Here is a 15,450-nt window from a genome sequence, read left to right on the forward strand (position 1 = left end):
AAGCACAACTAGGTGCATGTGTGGGTACCTGGGGACAAAACAGGGGACAACCCTTCTGAGGCCTGTGTGGGCACCTGGGAAAGGGGAATGACTGGATGGACAGAAGAAGGAATTCTGACAGGGTGGGCACCACTGGGTGCGGGGGTGGAGCAGGGACCTGGCTCGGGTCTTAGGGCCCCACCAGGTGCACCCTCGTTAACCGTTCGTTTCTCCTGCCGTCCAGGCTCACAGGGAGGGAGAAGCGAGTCGGAGGGTTTGACCTCATGTGGAATGACGGCCCTGTCAGCAGAGAGGAGGGGCCTCCTGACCTGTCGGGGATGGGGAACTTTGTGACCAACACGCACCTTGGTATGTGGGCCAGGTGGGGAGTGGGCACTGGGGATGTGTCATGGGAGGTGCCAGGAAGTCTAGAAGGCAGCTTGGCACAATGGTTAGACTGTTTTAATTTGATCTAAAATTTACCAGCTGTGTGACCTTGGGCAAGGGACTTAACCTCTCTGTTCCTCATCTGTAAAACAGAGATTAAATAGTTTCTATCCTCAATATTTGCCTAGAACACTGCCTGGCACATAGTGAGGGGTACTATTAATCTGCCAGGAGGTGGATTTCAAAGGCTTAGGTGGAAAACAAACAAAAAAACACGCGATATGCTGTTAAGAGAAATTAAAGCCTTCAGGGCTTGACTTTAAACTTGGTTTTTAAAAAGTGAAAAATTTCCCTGATTATCAAAATTGTTCACACTCATTACAGAATATTTGAAAACTAAAGCAGGAAATAAAAAACCATCCAGACGCAACCATCTTTAACAATCTGGCGTATTTGCTTCCAGTTTTTCAAAAATGCATACATTCCTACTTTTTCTTCTAGAAAATTGGCATGGGGCTGGGGTTTAGAGTCCCGCTTTTCCACATCGCGTTTTTCATGTCATTCAACAATATTAATAAAAGCCTCTGTTTTGGAAACACTTTTTGGCCAGGTCCAAACTGAGTACACGGTCTCATTTCCTCTTTAGGCTGCTCTCCTACCAGCATGCAGACGAGGAAACGGCCTGCACATGTTGAAGTACCTTGCTGGAGGGCTCGGTTATAAATGGCGCGCTCCCCTTATAACCTCAGCTCCAATCTGACTTCAAACGGAAAGCTTGACTGCTAGACTCCCCTGCCCCTTAGCGCAGTGAACAACAAAATTACCATATGGCTGTAAGATGTTCCAGCTTGTGGATGTGCCAAAATTTACTAAGCCGATTTCTTATAATCGGGCATTTGGCACAATTCCACTTTTCTACTTTTATAAATAATGCCGTGACGAACATCCTCCTAGATAAAGCTCAGCTGGAATTCTGGCTATTTCTTTAGGACAGGTCCTAGAAGTCGAATTACTGGGTCAAAGGGACAGACTTGTTACAGCCAAATTGTTTTCTAGAAAGATTATATGAATTTGCCAATTGTGAATTAATTTTTTTAAAAAAATTGCCAACTCGACAGGTAAAAAGTACTGACTTGTTTTCTGTGCATTCCATTGATTACTGGTGAGGTTTCAGAGTTTTTAATTTGCGTTTCTTCTTCTGTAAGCTGTCCAGACTCTTTATCTATTTTTCAATGGGTTCCTTACAGTTTTCTAAATTTATAAAGGCCTTGGATACTAATGTGTTAAGGATATTACCCCTGTGTCAGACATTGTAACTATTTTCCTGAGTTTGTCACTTGCTGTTTAAATTTTGTTTGTGGCACCTTTTTTCCTTTTCCTGATGAAAAGAAGTTCTAAATCATTGTTAGGGTTTAGGATGATTTAGGATTGGATTTGGCGGCAAGCAACTAAAAGGACAACAAATAGTTACCCAGACAGGGACTGACTTGTCCTGAGCCACAGGGGGTCTTGGGGTGGGCTGCACAGGACTGACACATGGCTGCACAATGCCCTGAAGGACCAGCTCTTTCCTCTTTCCTCTTTCTGCTTTGCTACACTCAGCAGGTTGTCTTGGTGCTCATGCTTATTGCCTCATGGTTGCAAGATGGCTGCTCCAACTCCAGACACTGTGTCCTCGCCCCAGGCAGGAAGAAGCAGGAAGGCCCAAGGGCCAAGGCCTTTCCTTCAAGCTTTGACTCTTTGTTCCAAAAGGGAAGCCCTCCCAGGGACCTCTGCTCACATCTTATTGGCCACAACTGGGTCATGTGGTCACCCCAGCCGCAAGGAAGCCTATGATGTCAAGCAGTTTGCCTTGAGGAAGGCAAAGGAGAGGGGGTCTGTGAATGGCTTTTCCACAGCAGATCCCTAGCGTCTGCCATGTGGCGTTGTTGGAGGATGACTATATAGCTTTCAAGCTGTGCATACAATCGCCTGGAAATCTTGTTAAAACGCAGACTGTGATTCAGCAGGTCTGGGATGGGGTCTGAGACTCTGCAGTGCTAACCAGCTCCCACGGGATGCTCTGCGGGTTAACTACTGCTCTGTGGCAAACCCTCCCCAACCTAGCGACTTAAAACAACTCTCTCATTCGCTCATGATTCTTCAGGTGTTGCTCATTGGGCTGCAGGCCCCTGGCAGATTACCGTGACATGATAGCCTAGGACAGCCTCTCTCACACGTGTGGTTGACACCGGCTGCCGGCTGGGCCTCTCTTCCCAGGTGGCCACTTGTCCTCCAGCAGTCCAGCCCTGGCTCCTTCCCATGGTTGACTCAGGGTTCCAAGAAGGCAAGAGAAGACACAGCGAAGCCGCATGCGGCCTAGGCTCAGAAGACCCCCAGTGTCATTCTGCCACAATCCATCAGTCGAAGCTAGCCCAGCCCAGATGCACGAGGCCAGGAAACAGACGCCACCTCTTGATGGCAGGAGCAGCAAAGCCACCTTGCAGAGAGGTGTGCATACAGGCATGGGAGGAATTGTTGCAGCCGTCTTTGCTAACAGCCCACCTCAGAGATCAATGCTGCTGGTTTCTGGACCCAATCTGAGTAGCAAAGAGGCAGAACCGTGGGTCTCCAGCTTGGCTGCATGTTGGAATCACACGGGAGCTTTAGAAAATACTGATGCCTGGGGAAGAGAAAGACACAGGTCGGGGGCGGGCCCGGTGGCGCAGCGGTTAAGTTCACATGTTCCGCTTCTCGGCGGCCCAGGGCTCGCTGGTTCGGATCCCGGGTGCGGACATGGCAACGCTTGGCAAAAGCCATGCTGTGGTAGGCATCCACGTGCAAAGTAGAGGAAGATGGGTGTGGATGTTAGCTCAGGGCCAGATTTCCTCAGAAAAAGAGGAGGATTGGCAGTAGTTAGCTCCGGGCTAATCTTCCTCAAAAAAAAAAAAAAGATACAGTTGGTCTGGATGTCAGTATTTTTAAAAGCTTGCAGATGACTCTAAAACGTAGACTAGGTTGAGAGCCACTGCTTTATAAGTTTCTAGAATGATCCCCAAGTCTCCAGTCAAGTGTCTGGGTGGATGGTGAATACAACAGGAGCTGGTTGGGGCAGGAAGAGTATTGATGAAATGAATTAGGAATGTGCTGAGGGATCTCCTGGTGAAAAAGATCAACAGATAACTCGGATGAGCCTAGAACTCCGAGAAGAGGTTTGCATTGGCTGTGAAGATTTGGGAGTGATGAAGGAGCCAATTACAGTTAAAGCTAGCATCCCATGAAACTCACTTGGAAAAACCCTGGGGATGAATATGGTGGGCTCTCAGCTCAGTGAAACCGTGATGAGCGGTGCGTGCAGCAGAGGCAAGGACAGGGCTTTGGGGTGCTGAGAAAGATGGCAGACACCTCCAGGTCAGGAGTTGTGGCCATGGAGATTCAGTCATTCGACCATTGTGTCATCAATGTCCCTGGCACAAGAGGCAATGCCCATGGAGTTGCCTCGAGAATCAGATCTGAGAGCTGACAGGAAGTGGGTGACACCGTGAACGTGCTGGGAGGAGAGGTCTCAGCGGGGACTGCCTGGGACACACTTCCATCAAGTAGGGCCAATTGTGGGGAAGAGTCCTCTCTTAATTGATGGCGCCTGGTGCAGGGGGTGGGTAAGGGAAGAAAGCTAACATCTCACCTATGCAGTACCAGGCACTGTGCTGGCTTTGAATGCATTTCCCTGAGCAAAGCCAGGAGGAAAGGCAGTGTGGGGTAGAGGTTAGGAGCTTGGCCTCTGGACCTAGATAGCCTGGGTTCAAATCTCAGTTCCGCTCCTTAGTGTGTGATTTGGAGCAAATCATTTAACCTCTCTGAGCCTCCGTTTTCTCTGTGAGGGCTCAACAGTTAATTCACGTCAGCACCTGAAGCAGTCGCTGGCTTGAGCTAAGTCCCCAGTGAACATTACCTTTTCTGACGACCCCTACATTCACCCCGTAACGCACATGTCCTGGCTCACAGATGAGATGACTGACAGACAGGTAAATGACCCGCTGGAGGGCCACGGGATTCAGGAGTGGAGCCAGGATGCAAACCACAGGCTGTCTGTGGTTGTGTGGCTCCTGCTGCCCCCCTCTTCCCACCAGATAGTGGGGACACAGGCCCCTCCACTCCCCCCTGACCCCTCTACCAAGGACAGGCCATCCCAGAGTGTCCCAACACTTCACTTGCCTTGCAGGCTGCGTCAACGATCGGAAAAAACAGCTGAGGCAGCTGTTCCGCTCCCTTCAAGGCCAGAAGAAAGCTTCCAGCTAATCCTCAGCCACCAGGAGGAGAGCGACCCCGGGAAGTGCCACCCCAGTCCTCTCTCCGCTCCACGTTTCCAGCATGGCAGCACCTCAGAGCATTCGCCTTCCTCCCTCGGCCTGGCAGCAGCTTTGCTGGCTCAGCGGCAGGCTGCTTGCCAATCGTTCCAGGCCCCCTGGATGCACACCCCCCCACCTGCCACCGGCGGGCATCTCTGCACCGGGAGACAGCCAATCCCCGGGACTGCATGGGCTCTAACCTTCACAGACTTGGCAATCAGGCCCAAAGAGGCCAAAGGCATCAAGTTCTGCTACCCCAGAGAGAGCACATCTAATAAACGAGCACAGGCCTTACTCGGAGTCACTGGGCACCAGGCCTGGCGTGGGGGCTGCTGTCAGCTGCAGCCAAGTCTTCCTGGCTTTGACCTTTGATGTCTCTCAGGAGGTCAGAGCTGAAAGGGTCTTCAGGAGCACGGTCTGGGGGCGGGGGTAGGGGGCGGACTTAAGCTGTGCTTGCAAAGCAGCACGATTAGACTGTACTTATTAGGGGTCTGGGGAAGGGCTGAGTGAGCCCTAAGTATATCTTCCCCTCCTTGCAAAACCCTGACCTTGCATGTCAAGAGAACTCAGGATCTCTGACCATCTGAAAAGCAGTGGGCCAGAGCATCCCCATTTCTCAGATGGATAAGGTCACGGCCAAGAAGGCAGAGCTGCTTAACGGGGGTTTCTGCAAACATGTACTTATCTAAGTCAGCTGGGTGACGTAGGTGCCCTCTGGGCCTTCCTGTTTGAGGTGGGGAGCTGAGCTTTTTAAACTAGAACGCCTCGGGCTGGCAGGCAAGATGGCTTGGGGAGTTGACTACAGTACCATTTCCACATCCCAACATTCCTGAGTCTCCTCTCAGTTTAAGAGGGGTTGCAACAGAGTGGGCTGGTGCGCTAACTGCTCCATGAGGGACCTACCATTCTCCCTGCTTAGGACAGTTCTTCTGGCTGCAAATAGCAGAATCTGCCTAGGCAAAGGGAGGGTTTTTGGAAGGAAAATACTGGCAAATCTAAGAACTGAACCAGCCAGGCTTGGGAAGGCCAGAAGCCACACCACTCTGGGTCTCCTGCCTCCAGAGTGTGGGGACTTCCCTCCATGTCTGTGACCGAGGCAAGCGCAGCCAGCCCCAGACATGGGGTCCACATTTCTAGGAAAGAGAATCTGATTGGCTCTTCTTCATTGTCCCAGACAGGCAGGGATAATTTTGGACAGATGGAGAAATTGTGAGCCAGGCAGTCATACAGGACTGAATCTATCAAAGTGAGTTCCACAACTCCCTACTATTTTACATTTATATTTTAAAACATGCAATCTAACACGTCCTTCCCTTCCAGTCTTGTGCCCCAACCATGCAATTTCTGTCCTGAGGGAACCACGTAGTGTCTGCACACAAATTATCAGCCTATTAGACACTTGTCCTGCCCCGTTCTCACTTAACCCATCTTGGAGCTTGTTCCAAATCAATGCTCAAAGAGGTTCCCTCTTCTTGATTATAGCTGTATAGTACTCCACTATCTGGAGCTATGGATCCTTTTAACTAGTCTACTGGGGTGGACATTTAGTTTCCAATTCCACTTCCCTACTTCGTAGGGCCATCATGAGCAAAATACACAGTAATGTCTACTTAAAAAATTCATAATGCAAAATCATAGGTCTGGGCCAAATTTTGCTTATGTAAGCTATCTTGTTTGGCTAAAATTCAAGTTCTAAAATTGTTCCGAATTAGCAGTATTTAAAAGGCAGAAGATTCCATTTAAAAATCCAAATGTCTGACTCCTCTTGAAATCTGGCCATGCTAACCTGTGTTCCTATATAACCATCTGTCGGAGCCGAGTGAGCGAGGGAAAGATTCGCCATGAGCTAACATCTGTTGCCAATCTCCCTTTTTTCCTCCCCTCCCCAAAGCCTCAGTACACAGCTGTATATTCTAGGTGTAGTCCTCCTACTTCTGCTGTCAGTTGCCACCACAGCATGGCTACTGACAGAGGAGAGATGTGGTTCTGCACCCAGGAACCAAACCTGGGCCGCCAAAGTAGAGTGTACCAAACTTTAACTGCTAGGCCATCAGGGCTGGCTCTGCTCTCTCCATTTTGGCATTTGTGGTTGTTGCTGCCTGTCTAAGCCTGCTACCATTTCGAGGAACCACAGTCCCTTTGTAGGTGGCACCCTAAAGGGAGTGGTGTGCCCTCAATAAAGGACCAAATCAGGTAAACATTAGCAGCTGCTATGCACGCAGTTAGGTAACATTTATTGAGCCCTCAACGAACACAAAAGACAGTTTTGTCCTCAGAGCACATTCGCATTAGGATCTGAGACCCCTGAGGCAGACGGGAACTCTGAGCAGCACTGGCCCCAGCCCTGCCTTCGGTGGTGGACGGGCATCCTGGATGTAAGGATGCCTGTACGAGGCAGCCCTCTCACCCAGCCCTGGGGCAGGACTCTGCAAGGCCTTCCTGCCTGAAGAGCAGCCACTCTGGGCCCCTATGAGGGGCAAGCAGGAAAAAAGGGCCACAATGGAAGGAGTGGGGGAAACAGCGTGTCTGCCCACAGATGGCTATGGTGAACCACAAAGCCCCGAGATCCTGCCCTTCGTTCAGAAACCACCTGTGAGCCCCCTGGAGTTTATTCCAATTCCATTACACACGCTGCTTGAAAACGCCTCTCTGCCTTTCTGAGAGCAACGCTGGAATGATGTGCCCACTCCTCCCCTCCCTTCTTCCCTGCCCGGGGCCCCTTTGAACAGCGGGCCATTATGAGAAGTGCCTGCTGCAGACATTCTCACAGCCCCACAGGCCTGCCCCCACCCACCCACTGGTGGCTGCCAGGGCCTGTCAATGGGTCTTGTGTCCATTCAGCTCCAGTGGTCAGGTGCAGACCCGGGCAGGCTGAGAGTTCCCTCCTGCCGTCACAGAGCAGCCAAGCGCTACAGACAAAGAGGTTTCATACGGGAGCCACAGCCAGATTCCTGATGCCTGTCCCCTTAGGGGAGATCCTATCCCTGCAGGTTTCAAGGCTGGAGAGTCCTCGGTCCTCCAGGAGCCGAGGTGGGATGCTGGACTTAGGTCCCCCGTCTTCTTCCTTGAGTTTCATCCTTTCAAGATGATCTTGAGAGCTTTAAGCTCGTCCTGGTTGAGGGGGTTCAGGTTAAAACCCTTCAGCTCCGGTTTGCCTAGGGGGAGAAGACCATCACCAGCAAGTCAGGACTCCTGCGGGCCAACCTACTGGCCCTGGAGTCGGGCCAAACGCTTGGCCTGAGGCTTGACAGAGATGGGCCTCAAATTCTGCAGCAAACCGGACACCGCCCATGGACACCTGCTCCTGAGTCATCGAGAACCTGCAGTCGTGACCCTGCTGCCCTGAAAGCTCCAGACTTCTGGCAGACCTGGGACCAACCTGCAGTGGTTAGGTTTACCCAGAAATTCAGCTCTGACCTCAACTCCCTGACCGAGGCCTTACTGAGTCCCCTCAGTGGGTGCTATCCTGGTCCCCACCCCATACCCTAGAATATAACGTAAGATACGGCAGGGTGTCCTTGTGCCTGGAAAAGAACTCGTGACAGGAATGACACCCCACAAACCTCCTTGTCCATTCCATCTCTGGACTGCTAGAGACAACCACTCCCCACCACCAGAGCTTTAGTGCCACTCACTTGCAGACAAGGCCACCGCCCACCTGGGAGGGCCTTCCCAACCCTGCCCTTCAGACTCTGAGCCGATGGCTCTCTCCCCTCCTGGTTTGCGGTTCCCGCCCCAGGCCAATACCTTGGGCCTCAAAGAGGCGGTTGACCTTCACTTTAAGTTGTTTCCGGAGTTTCTCTATTTCTTTATCCAGATGATCCTGATCTAGGAAAAACGAGAAGGGCAAACAGAGGGTGAGGTTATCCCATAGACGGACTGACGCAAAGGGAGTCGGGGACGCTGGCCTCTCCCAGCCCCCTTGAAAACAAGGGCTCTAGCACCAGGGAAGCCACAGGGAACTTCAGAGACCAACTGAGGAAGGAACCAAAGGCTGAAGAAGGGATGTGACCTGCCCACGACCACTCAGTGAGCCCAGGGCAGGGTGAGCACCCCAGTCCCCTGCCTCTCAGCTCACTGGCCTGTATGCATTATGCAGAGAACCTGGGGTGGTCAGTGGATGGGGAAGGAAACATCAGGATTTTAGGTCACCCTCCCACAGTGAAATTACAGAAAACTCAAACGTAAGAGCGAAATGAAGAACCCAGACTCAGCCCACCCTAAGATGGTTGGACAATGGGTGGCTGAGGAATTTTACAAACTCAAGTCCGTCAAGGAGAGGAGTTTTTGGAAAAACATGATTGTGCTAACATGCAACCTAAGCAGTTAATGCTAAACTTAGTGCTTAAGCTTAACCTAAACCTACTCAACCGTAGGGAACAGAAAAGGGTATCTTACCATCAACGGACTGTACCCGAAGAAACCACATCTTACCAAGTGGAGGCTGTCCAAGCTTGATGGTGCAACTGACTAGCATCACCCACAACCCCACCTGCTCACGACGGACCTTCTGGCTGTCTGTCTCCCCACAGACTTTCATCCTTTGAAGGAGAAGCCCTGACCAGCCAAGCCTGCCGGTTCAGGCAAGGTCCGAGGTCTCACTGCAAATGAGTAACCCCAAGCTCTCACGAGCTTCTTTAGCCCGTGCCAATCCCTGAGAATCAGCGATGATGATGTCCCGGAATCCCTCCAGGTACGGTGACAAGACCACATCTGTGGGCCAAGAGAGCTGAGGACCAGAAACTGAGCCTAGCGAACGACCCTCTGAAAGCTTAGCCTGAGTGGCCTCCAGTCCACAACACCACTCTCAATTTTATCACCATAATATTAGTGTGTGTTTTTCAACAGGACAAGAAACGTCTCCTCCAAGCTGACTTAGTTTCCTTTGTTGGAATTTTGATTTCAACAGGGATGGAGATACCCTGTCTTCAGGGCCTGAGGCAACCTTGCTGGTCCTCTTGGCCTCTCCATTTCCAAGGGTGGGGAAGAAAAATACCCGTAACCTGCCCTTCTCCCTGCCTGCCTTTTTGCCTGCATAATGCTTCTCCAGAGAGCCCCAGGATCGTGGTTAGGAAGATTTGAGTAACACATATTGAGTGCCTGAGCTGTGGCAGGCCCTAGATGGTCGTTCTTCTCAAACCCCCATTTTCAACCCAGTCTCTCTTGTAGGGGATGTGAAAATAGCAGCTCACCCTGCCAGGCTCCCCTGCAGTTATGGGTGGCTATAGGACTTAGTGTTGGCCAATGAAACGTCAGAAGCCCCCGAGGAGGACGGCCTTATTTCCAAAATAGAAGGCAAGGTCACATATGGAGAAAGCCCTTTGCCTTTCCTTCAGCCTGGCACGTGGACATGAGGCCAGCAATGATGACACAACCACCACGAGAATATGCTAAGGTGACACTGCTAAGCAGCGGTGCCAGTCCTGGACTGCTCACCTCTGGACAACTTTTTACTCTATTTCCTTAAGCTTCCATTTGTTGGGTCTTCTGTTATTTGTGGCCCAACCTGTTCCTCACTGATAAACAAGCATTGTGCTGAGCATGCATACCATTCTATCTCAACTTCACGACAACGGAGCTGCGTAGATGCATTGCCCCTTCAGAGATGAGGAAATAACTCAGCGGCAAAGCAGGGATTAAAACCCTCATCAGTCTGAGCCCTTCAACAGAGCTGCCACTCATCAAGCTGCCTGTTCCGGGTTCAGACCGAGGCCGGTGGGGGAGGCAGCCGTGTCCCTCACCCACGCCCAGGAGGCCTTACCTTTCTCAATCATCTCCTTCGTCTGAGGGTGAGGCATCTTGATAAACATGTTCCCGAAGCAAACCATCACATCTTCTGAAATGGCAAATGGTCATTCCTTCAATATTTTTGAGCACCTGCAGTTTGCCGGGCAGTTTTAGATGCTGAGAAAGAGACAAAGTTCCTGCCCTAATAGAGGTCATGTCGTAATGGAGAACAGGGAATACACAAGCAAAGACATCATCCGTGAGAGCCTGACAAGTCTAAGTACTGTAGAGAAAAACAACGCAGGGCGAGAGGGATGGGCGATGCTGGAGTGGGGGAGGGACTCGTTACTTGCACCAGGTGGTCCGAGAAGGCCTCACTGAGAGGAACTTAGTGTGAGAAGCTTCTCACTTAGGTGACATTTGGGCAGAGACCCGAAGAAAGTGAGGGTGTGAGCCCTGCAGACATGCGGGGACCGAGGGAGCCAGGCAGAGGAAAGATCAGCAACTTGCTTGGAGTGTTAGAAACAGCAAGGAAACAGGGTGGACGGAGAATGAGTGAGGCGGAGCGTGGAGGAGATGACGGGGGAGAGCTCAAGGGGCTCTGGGTTACACCAGGTCTTGCAGGACTCCGGATTTTACTCTGGTTGGATAAGCAACTGGAAGGTTTTAGGCTTTCCAGTGCACTTGAAACAAAACTCAAACTTCTTCCCTGGGCCCCTAAGGCCCTTCATTATGGCCTGGCCTCTGCCCATCTCTCCAGCCTTATCATGTGCCCCTCCCCAGCGCTTACTCTGTCACAGTCACTTGGCCTCATCTAAAGAGCCCCCAGCCCTTCCTCCAACACCTACCCCATATCCAATTCCGTCTTCCACTTTCTCACAATTTTCCATTACGCATTTACGTTGTCTTGACTCACCAGACAGGCTGAGATCCTTCTGCAGGGCTCTCAGGCCCTCTCGGTTCTGATTCCTTTTGGTGTCCAGGTCCACAATCTGAAAAGCACAGAGGCAGGAGGGAACTCAGCTACCTCTTGCCTGGACCTGTCACCTCCTAACAGACCAGGGGCTCTTAAAACCTAACAGAGACAATGAGGCATCATTCCTGGATTACTTGCAACGTCCTGTCTAAAATGGACTGCTGTGTTAGCGTGTACCTTTCCCCATTCAGCTCCCAGGTCCTTAAAGACCACGCTTTGTGCAGGTGTCTTCCTGCCAGAGAAGGTGCCAGGAAACTGTTTGCTGACACATGGATGGTTTTTTGTTATCCACTGGAGCACTAGTTCTCAAGGTTTCGAGCATTTCAGAATCGCCAGAGGCATGGAAACCTCGCCCTGGACAAGCTCCTCCAGCTGATTCTGACCCAGGATCATGAGAAACCCAGAAATATTAGACTGCAGCAGCAGGGTTGCTAAGCAGTGCGTGGTGGTAACACAACAAGAGCTGCTAAGGGAGTGAGGAGGCAGTACAGTCCACCACCTCAGAGCGCTGGCTCCGGAGCCCCGACACCCAGCTTTGAATCCTGCTGCCTGCTATGAGCTGTGTAATTTCACCTTAGTACTAAGTACTGACACACTAAGTACTCGATAAACTCTCACGGCTATTGCTACTATCACCCGGCACACCTCGATGCAGCGTTTAATTGAATGAGCTTCCCCCCAAGTCTTCCCCTGGAGGGAAGTAAATCCTTCCCAGTAAATCCATGAGCAAGCATCCAGTCATTCTAACTGGAAATGAGCAGTCATGGATCATTCCCGACTCCTCCTACGCCCTCACCCCTGTATGTAATCATCATCTAAGTCTAAGTCCATCTCCAAAATATGTTTCTGACCCATTCACTTGTCTCCATCACCACCACCCTGGTCCAAATCTCTCTCTCACCTGGACCATGACAACGGCCGTTCACCAGCCCCCTGGCGCCCCCCTATATTCTGTGCTCCACAGAGCAGCCAGAGGGATCCTTTAAAACCTAAATCCAATTACATCATCGCCCCCCGCCCCGCTTCCCCCCACCATGAACTCGCTTCAAACACGCCAATTAGAACCAGACCCAAATCCCTACAAGGCCCTCCGTGATCACGGCCCCACCTTCCTCCAACGTCCGCACTCCTGCGCAATCACAAGGCCGCTCAGGCTCTCTTTTCTGTTCCTCTTCTCCCCTCGGGGCCTGGCCCCGGGCGGTGCAGCCCAGGTCAATGAGGGGACCCAGGAAATGCATTCTGAAAAGGGTGTTCGGGTAAACTGCCCAAAAGAACAACGGGTCGGGATCCAGAAGGCACGGTAACGGGCAGAGAAAGGATGGAGAGAGAGGGAATGCCCAGCCGAATATAGGGCGAAGCGCGGCACTGTGCCAAGCGTCTGACCCACAGTCTCTCACAACCGCCCTATGTCTGCCGTCCTGGCCGCGGGCCCACCAACCCGGGTCAACTCGCTGCGAGCGGGGCTGGAGCCAGACCCGACCCCGCGCGCGTCCCTACGGCGCTCGCCGCCAGGCCCCAAGCGCCCACTAGGGCCGCAGCGCCGCGGACGGGCCTCCCACCTGCCGCTTGTCCGCCAGCACCTCCTCGGCGAGCTCCTCCACCTCCACCAGGTACTGCAGCACCCGCTCCGCCTCGGGGGACAGCATGGTGCCCACCAGCTCCGACTCGCTCCAGGGCAACGGAGATGTAGCTCCACTCCTTCTCCGCTTCGGCTCCGCCTGCGCAGGCGCCGCTAGGACAGGCCTTGCGCCGCGCATGCGCAATTAAAGAAGAACGGTGGCGCGCAGGCTCCAACGCACGCGCGTCAGCCGGACGCAAGAGGCGGGACCTAGCTTGGGGGCGAGGCTGGAGCGCCCCCTGCAGGCCTAGAGAGCTCGGTCCGAAGTGCTGCCGCTTGCGTCTCACTCCCTTCGTCTGTTTCTTGAGCACCTGCCAAGTGCCAGGCATTTTTAAGGTGCTGAGAATGGAACAGTGAGCAAAACAAAGTCCCTGTCCTCATGCAACTTCATCCTAGTGGCAAAACCCGACAATTAAGGACAAAACAAATAATTATACACTATGGCAGGCAGCCAGAGAGCTTTGAGAAGTATAAATCATTCTTCCCCTGTTTGAGGAACGCCAAGGAGGCCCATGTGGCAATGTGACTTATATTTAACTTCTGACACCTTCACTTTCCAATTTAGAAAATGGAAGTCAATAAAGATTCCCCTGGGGCCGGCCCGGTGGCGCAGCAAAGTGCGCACGTTCCGCTTCAGCGCCTGGGGTTTGCGGTTCAGATACCGGGTGTGGACATGGCACCGCTTGTCAAGCCATGCTGTGGCGGGCATCCCACATATAAAATAGAGGAAGATGGGCACCGATGTTAGCTCAGGGCCAGTCTTCCTCAGCACAAAGAGGAGGATTGGTGGCAGATGTTAGCGCAGGGCTAATTTTCCTCAAAAAAATAAATAAAGATCCCCCTCATTGTCTCTCCGCAGGATTGGAAGGAGGCAGCAATCATTTTTAATTCAGTTTGACCCGCGTTCATTGAGTCCCTGTGTTGGGCCCAATGCCCAGAGCAGTTGACCTAGACCCAAGGAAAGGTCAGTGAACAATGAAGTTCTGTAAGTTCTGGAAAGCAAATCGGGGTGGGCTATAGGATCCAGGAAGACCTCCAAGAAGAGGCAGGCAGGTGGAAAGTGGCTGCCCTTCACAACCAGAGGGTTCCCTACAGGTCGTCACACCCGCGCCCTTCATTGTACAGCTGGAAAAGCCAAGGCTCAGAGAGTGGTGAGGACAACACTCAAAAAGTCAACAGCAGGCCTGATACTAGAACTCTGACCTGCCACCTCCCTGAGTCCAGCTTTTTCTTCTCCCCTTGGAACAAAACCCTTCCCACCCCTTGCCTTACATGAATTTCACAACAACTGTTGTGCAGATGTATTATTGCTGCCGCATTTCACAGCTGCAGACCGAGGCCGGGAGAAGGGCACTGCTTTGTCACACAGCAAATCAGGAGTAAACGTGAGTCTAGAAGTGCTCTGTTCTCCAACCACAGTTGTCTCTGGATCCTGAAAATAACTCCCCCCAAACTGTGGCCCCAGCAGTCTCAGGAGCACCTCCTCGGTGCCTGGCCTTTGGCTTCCTTCAGCTGCCAGAGGCCCGGCGAATTATCCCTGCCGCCGCCTGGCGTGGGGAAAGAAGGAAATTCATTAAGGATTCCTCACTGAGGGTGAATTTGTTGCCAAACCCGGGATGTTTTGTGTAAACACCTTCTGGTTCAGAAATGCAGACACAGGCCCTATGAAGGAAGGGGGAACATTTGCCGAAGGAGAAATGATGCTCATCAGGCATCCTTGGGGCCTGGACCCCAGAACTGGGTCTTCTCCATCATGGGCCCCAAAGAGGGCTGGACCAGGCTGACCCCTGACCTCTGCTAGATGGGCCTGGCTGGGGAAGGATCGAGGTAGGCTCCCAGATTGGCAGCTTCTTGGCTGTGACGGCCCTTAGAGGGCACCCCCGGCCACTAGAAGTGTTGGGGAGGGAGGTCATACCCAAGACTTTGAGACAGTCCGACCTGGAAAGGCTCTTGTTTCAGAACCATATATTTCACAAATGTTTATTCACTACCCTGGCCCTGTTATAAGGATTCCACCATGAGCAAAACCAGACGTGGTCCTTGCCCTCAGAAAGCTTCCAGTCTGGTGGGAGAGACAGTCAATAAACACAGGAACAAGTAAACACATCCTATGTCAGGTGGTGATGAGTGCTTTGGAGAACAACAGAGCAGGCCAAGGTGGAGAGGGAATGACAAAGCGACTATGTGAGAAAAGGTGGTCAGGGAGGGCTTCTCTGAAGAGCTGGCATTTGAGCAGAGATGTGGAGGAGGCGAGGGGGTGAGCCATGTGGATATGTGGGGGAAGAGCATTCCAGGCAGAGGGAACAGCAAATGCAAAGACCCTGAGATGAGCCTTTGTTTGGCAAGTTGGAAAGACAATGAGGCCATGCATAGGTGGAGCAGAATGAGCAAGGGGAAGAAGGTAAGAAGTGAAGTCAGAAAGGGGAAGGAGGCGT

At 52.1% G+C, this 15,450-nt stretch overlaps 2 protein-coding genes across 9 annotated transcripts in view; one reads left to right on the forward strand and one right to left on the reverse strand.

Annotated features, from left to right (window-relative positions):
• The window catches only part of TTLL9 (tubulin tyrosine ligase like 9), a 54,436-nt gene extending 49,448 nt beyond the window's left edge, over positions 1–4,988 (forward strand). For all 8 annotated transcript variants that reach the window (XM_070589075.1, XM_070589074.1, XM_070589079.1 and 5 more), the window contains 2 exons: positions 224–348; positions 4,568–4,988. In XM_070589075.1, coding sequence (XP_070445176.1) covers positions 224–348; positions 4,568–4,644 — 202 coding nt within the window. In that variant the 3' untranslated portion in view covers positions 4,645–4,988. The remainder of the gene's footprint in view (positions 1–223; positions 349–4,567) is intronic.
• A 1,906-nt stretch (positions 4,989–6,894) lies between these two features.
• Positions 6,895–13,173, reverse strand: PDRG1 (p53 and DNA damage regulated 1). Its single transcript, XM_008532549.2, has 5 exons — positions 12,957–13,173; positions 11,338–11,413; positions 10,456–10,530; positions 8,442–8,522; positions 6,895–7,849 (listed from the first exon to the last, which is right to left on the reverse strand). Exons 1-5 carry the CDS (start codon positions 13,152–13,154, stop codon positions 7,767–7,769), a joined length of 513 nt encoding a protein of 170 aa, XP_008530771.2. The 5' UTR covers positions 13,155–13,173; the 3' UTR covers positions 6,895–7,766.
• Between the last annotated feature and the right edge of the window lie 2,277 nt (positions 13,174–15,450).

Source organism: Equus przewalskii, chromosome 21 (assembly GCF_037783145.1).
Source record: "Equus przewalskii isolate Varuska chromosome 21, EquPr2, whole genome shotgun sequence".
NCBI lineage: Eukaryota > Metazoa > Chordata > Mammalia > Perissodactyla > Equidae > Equus > Equus przewalskii.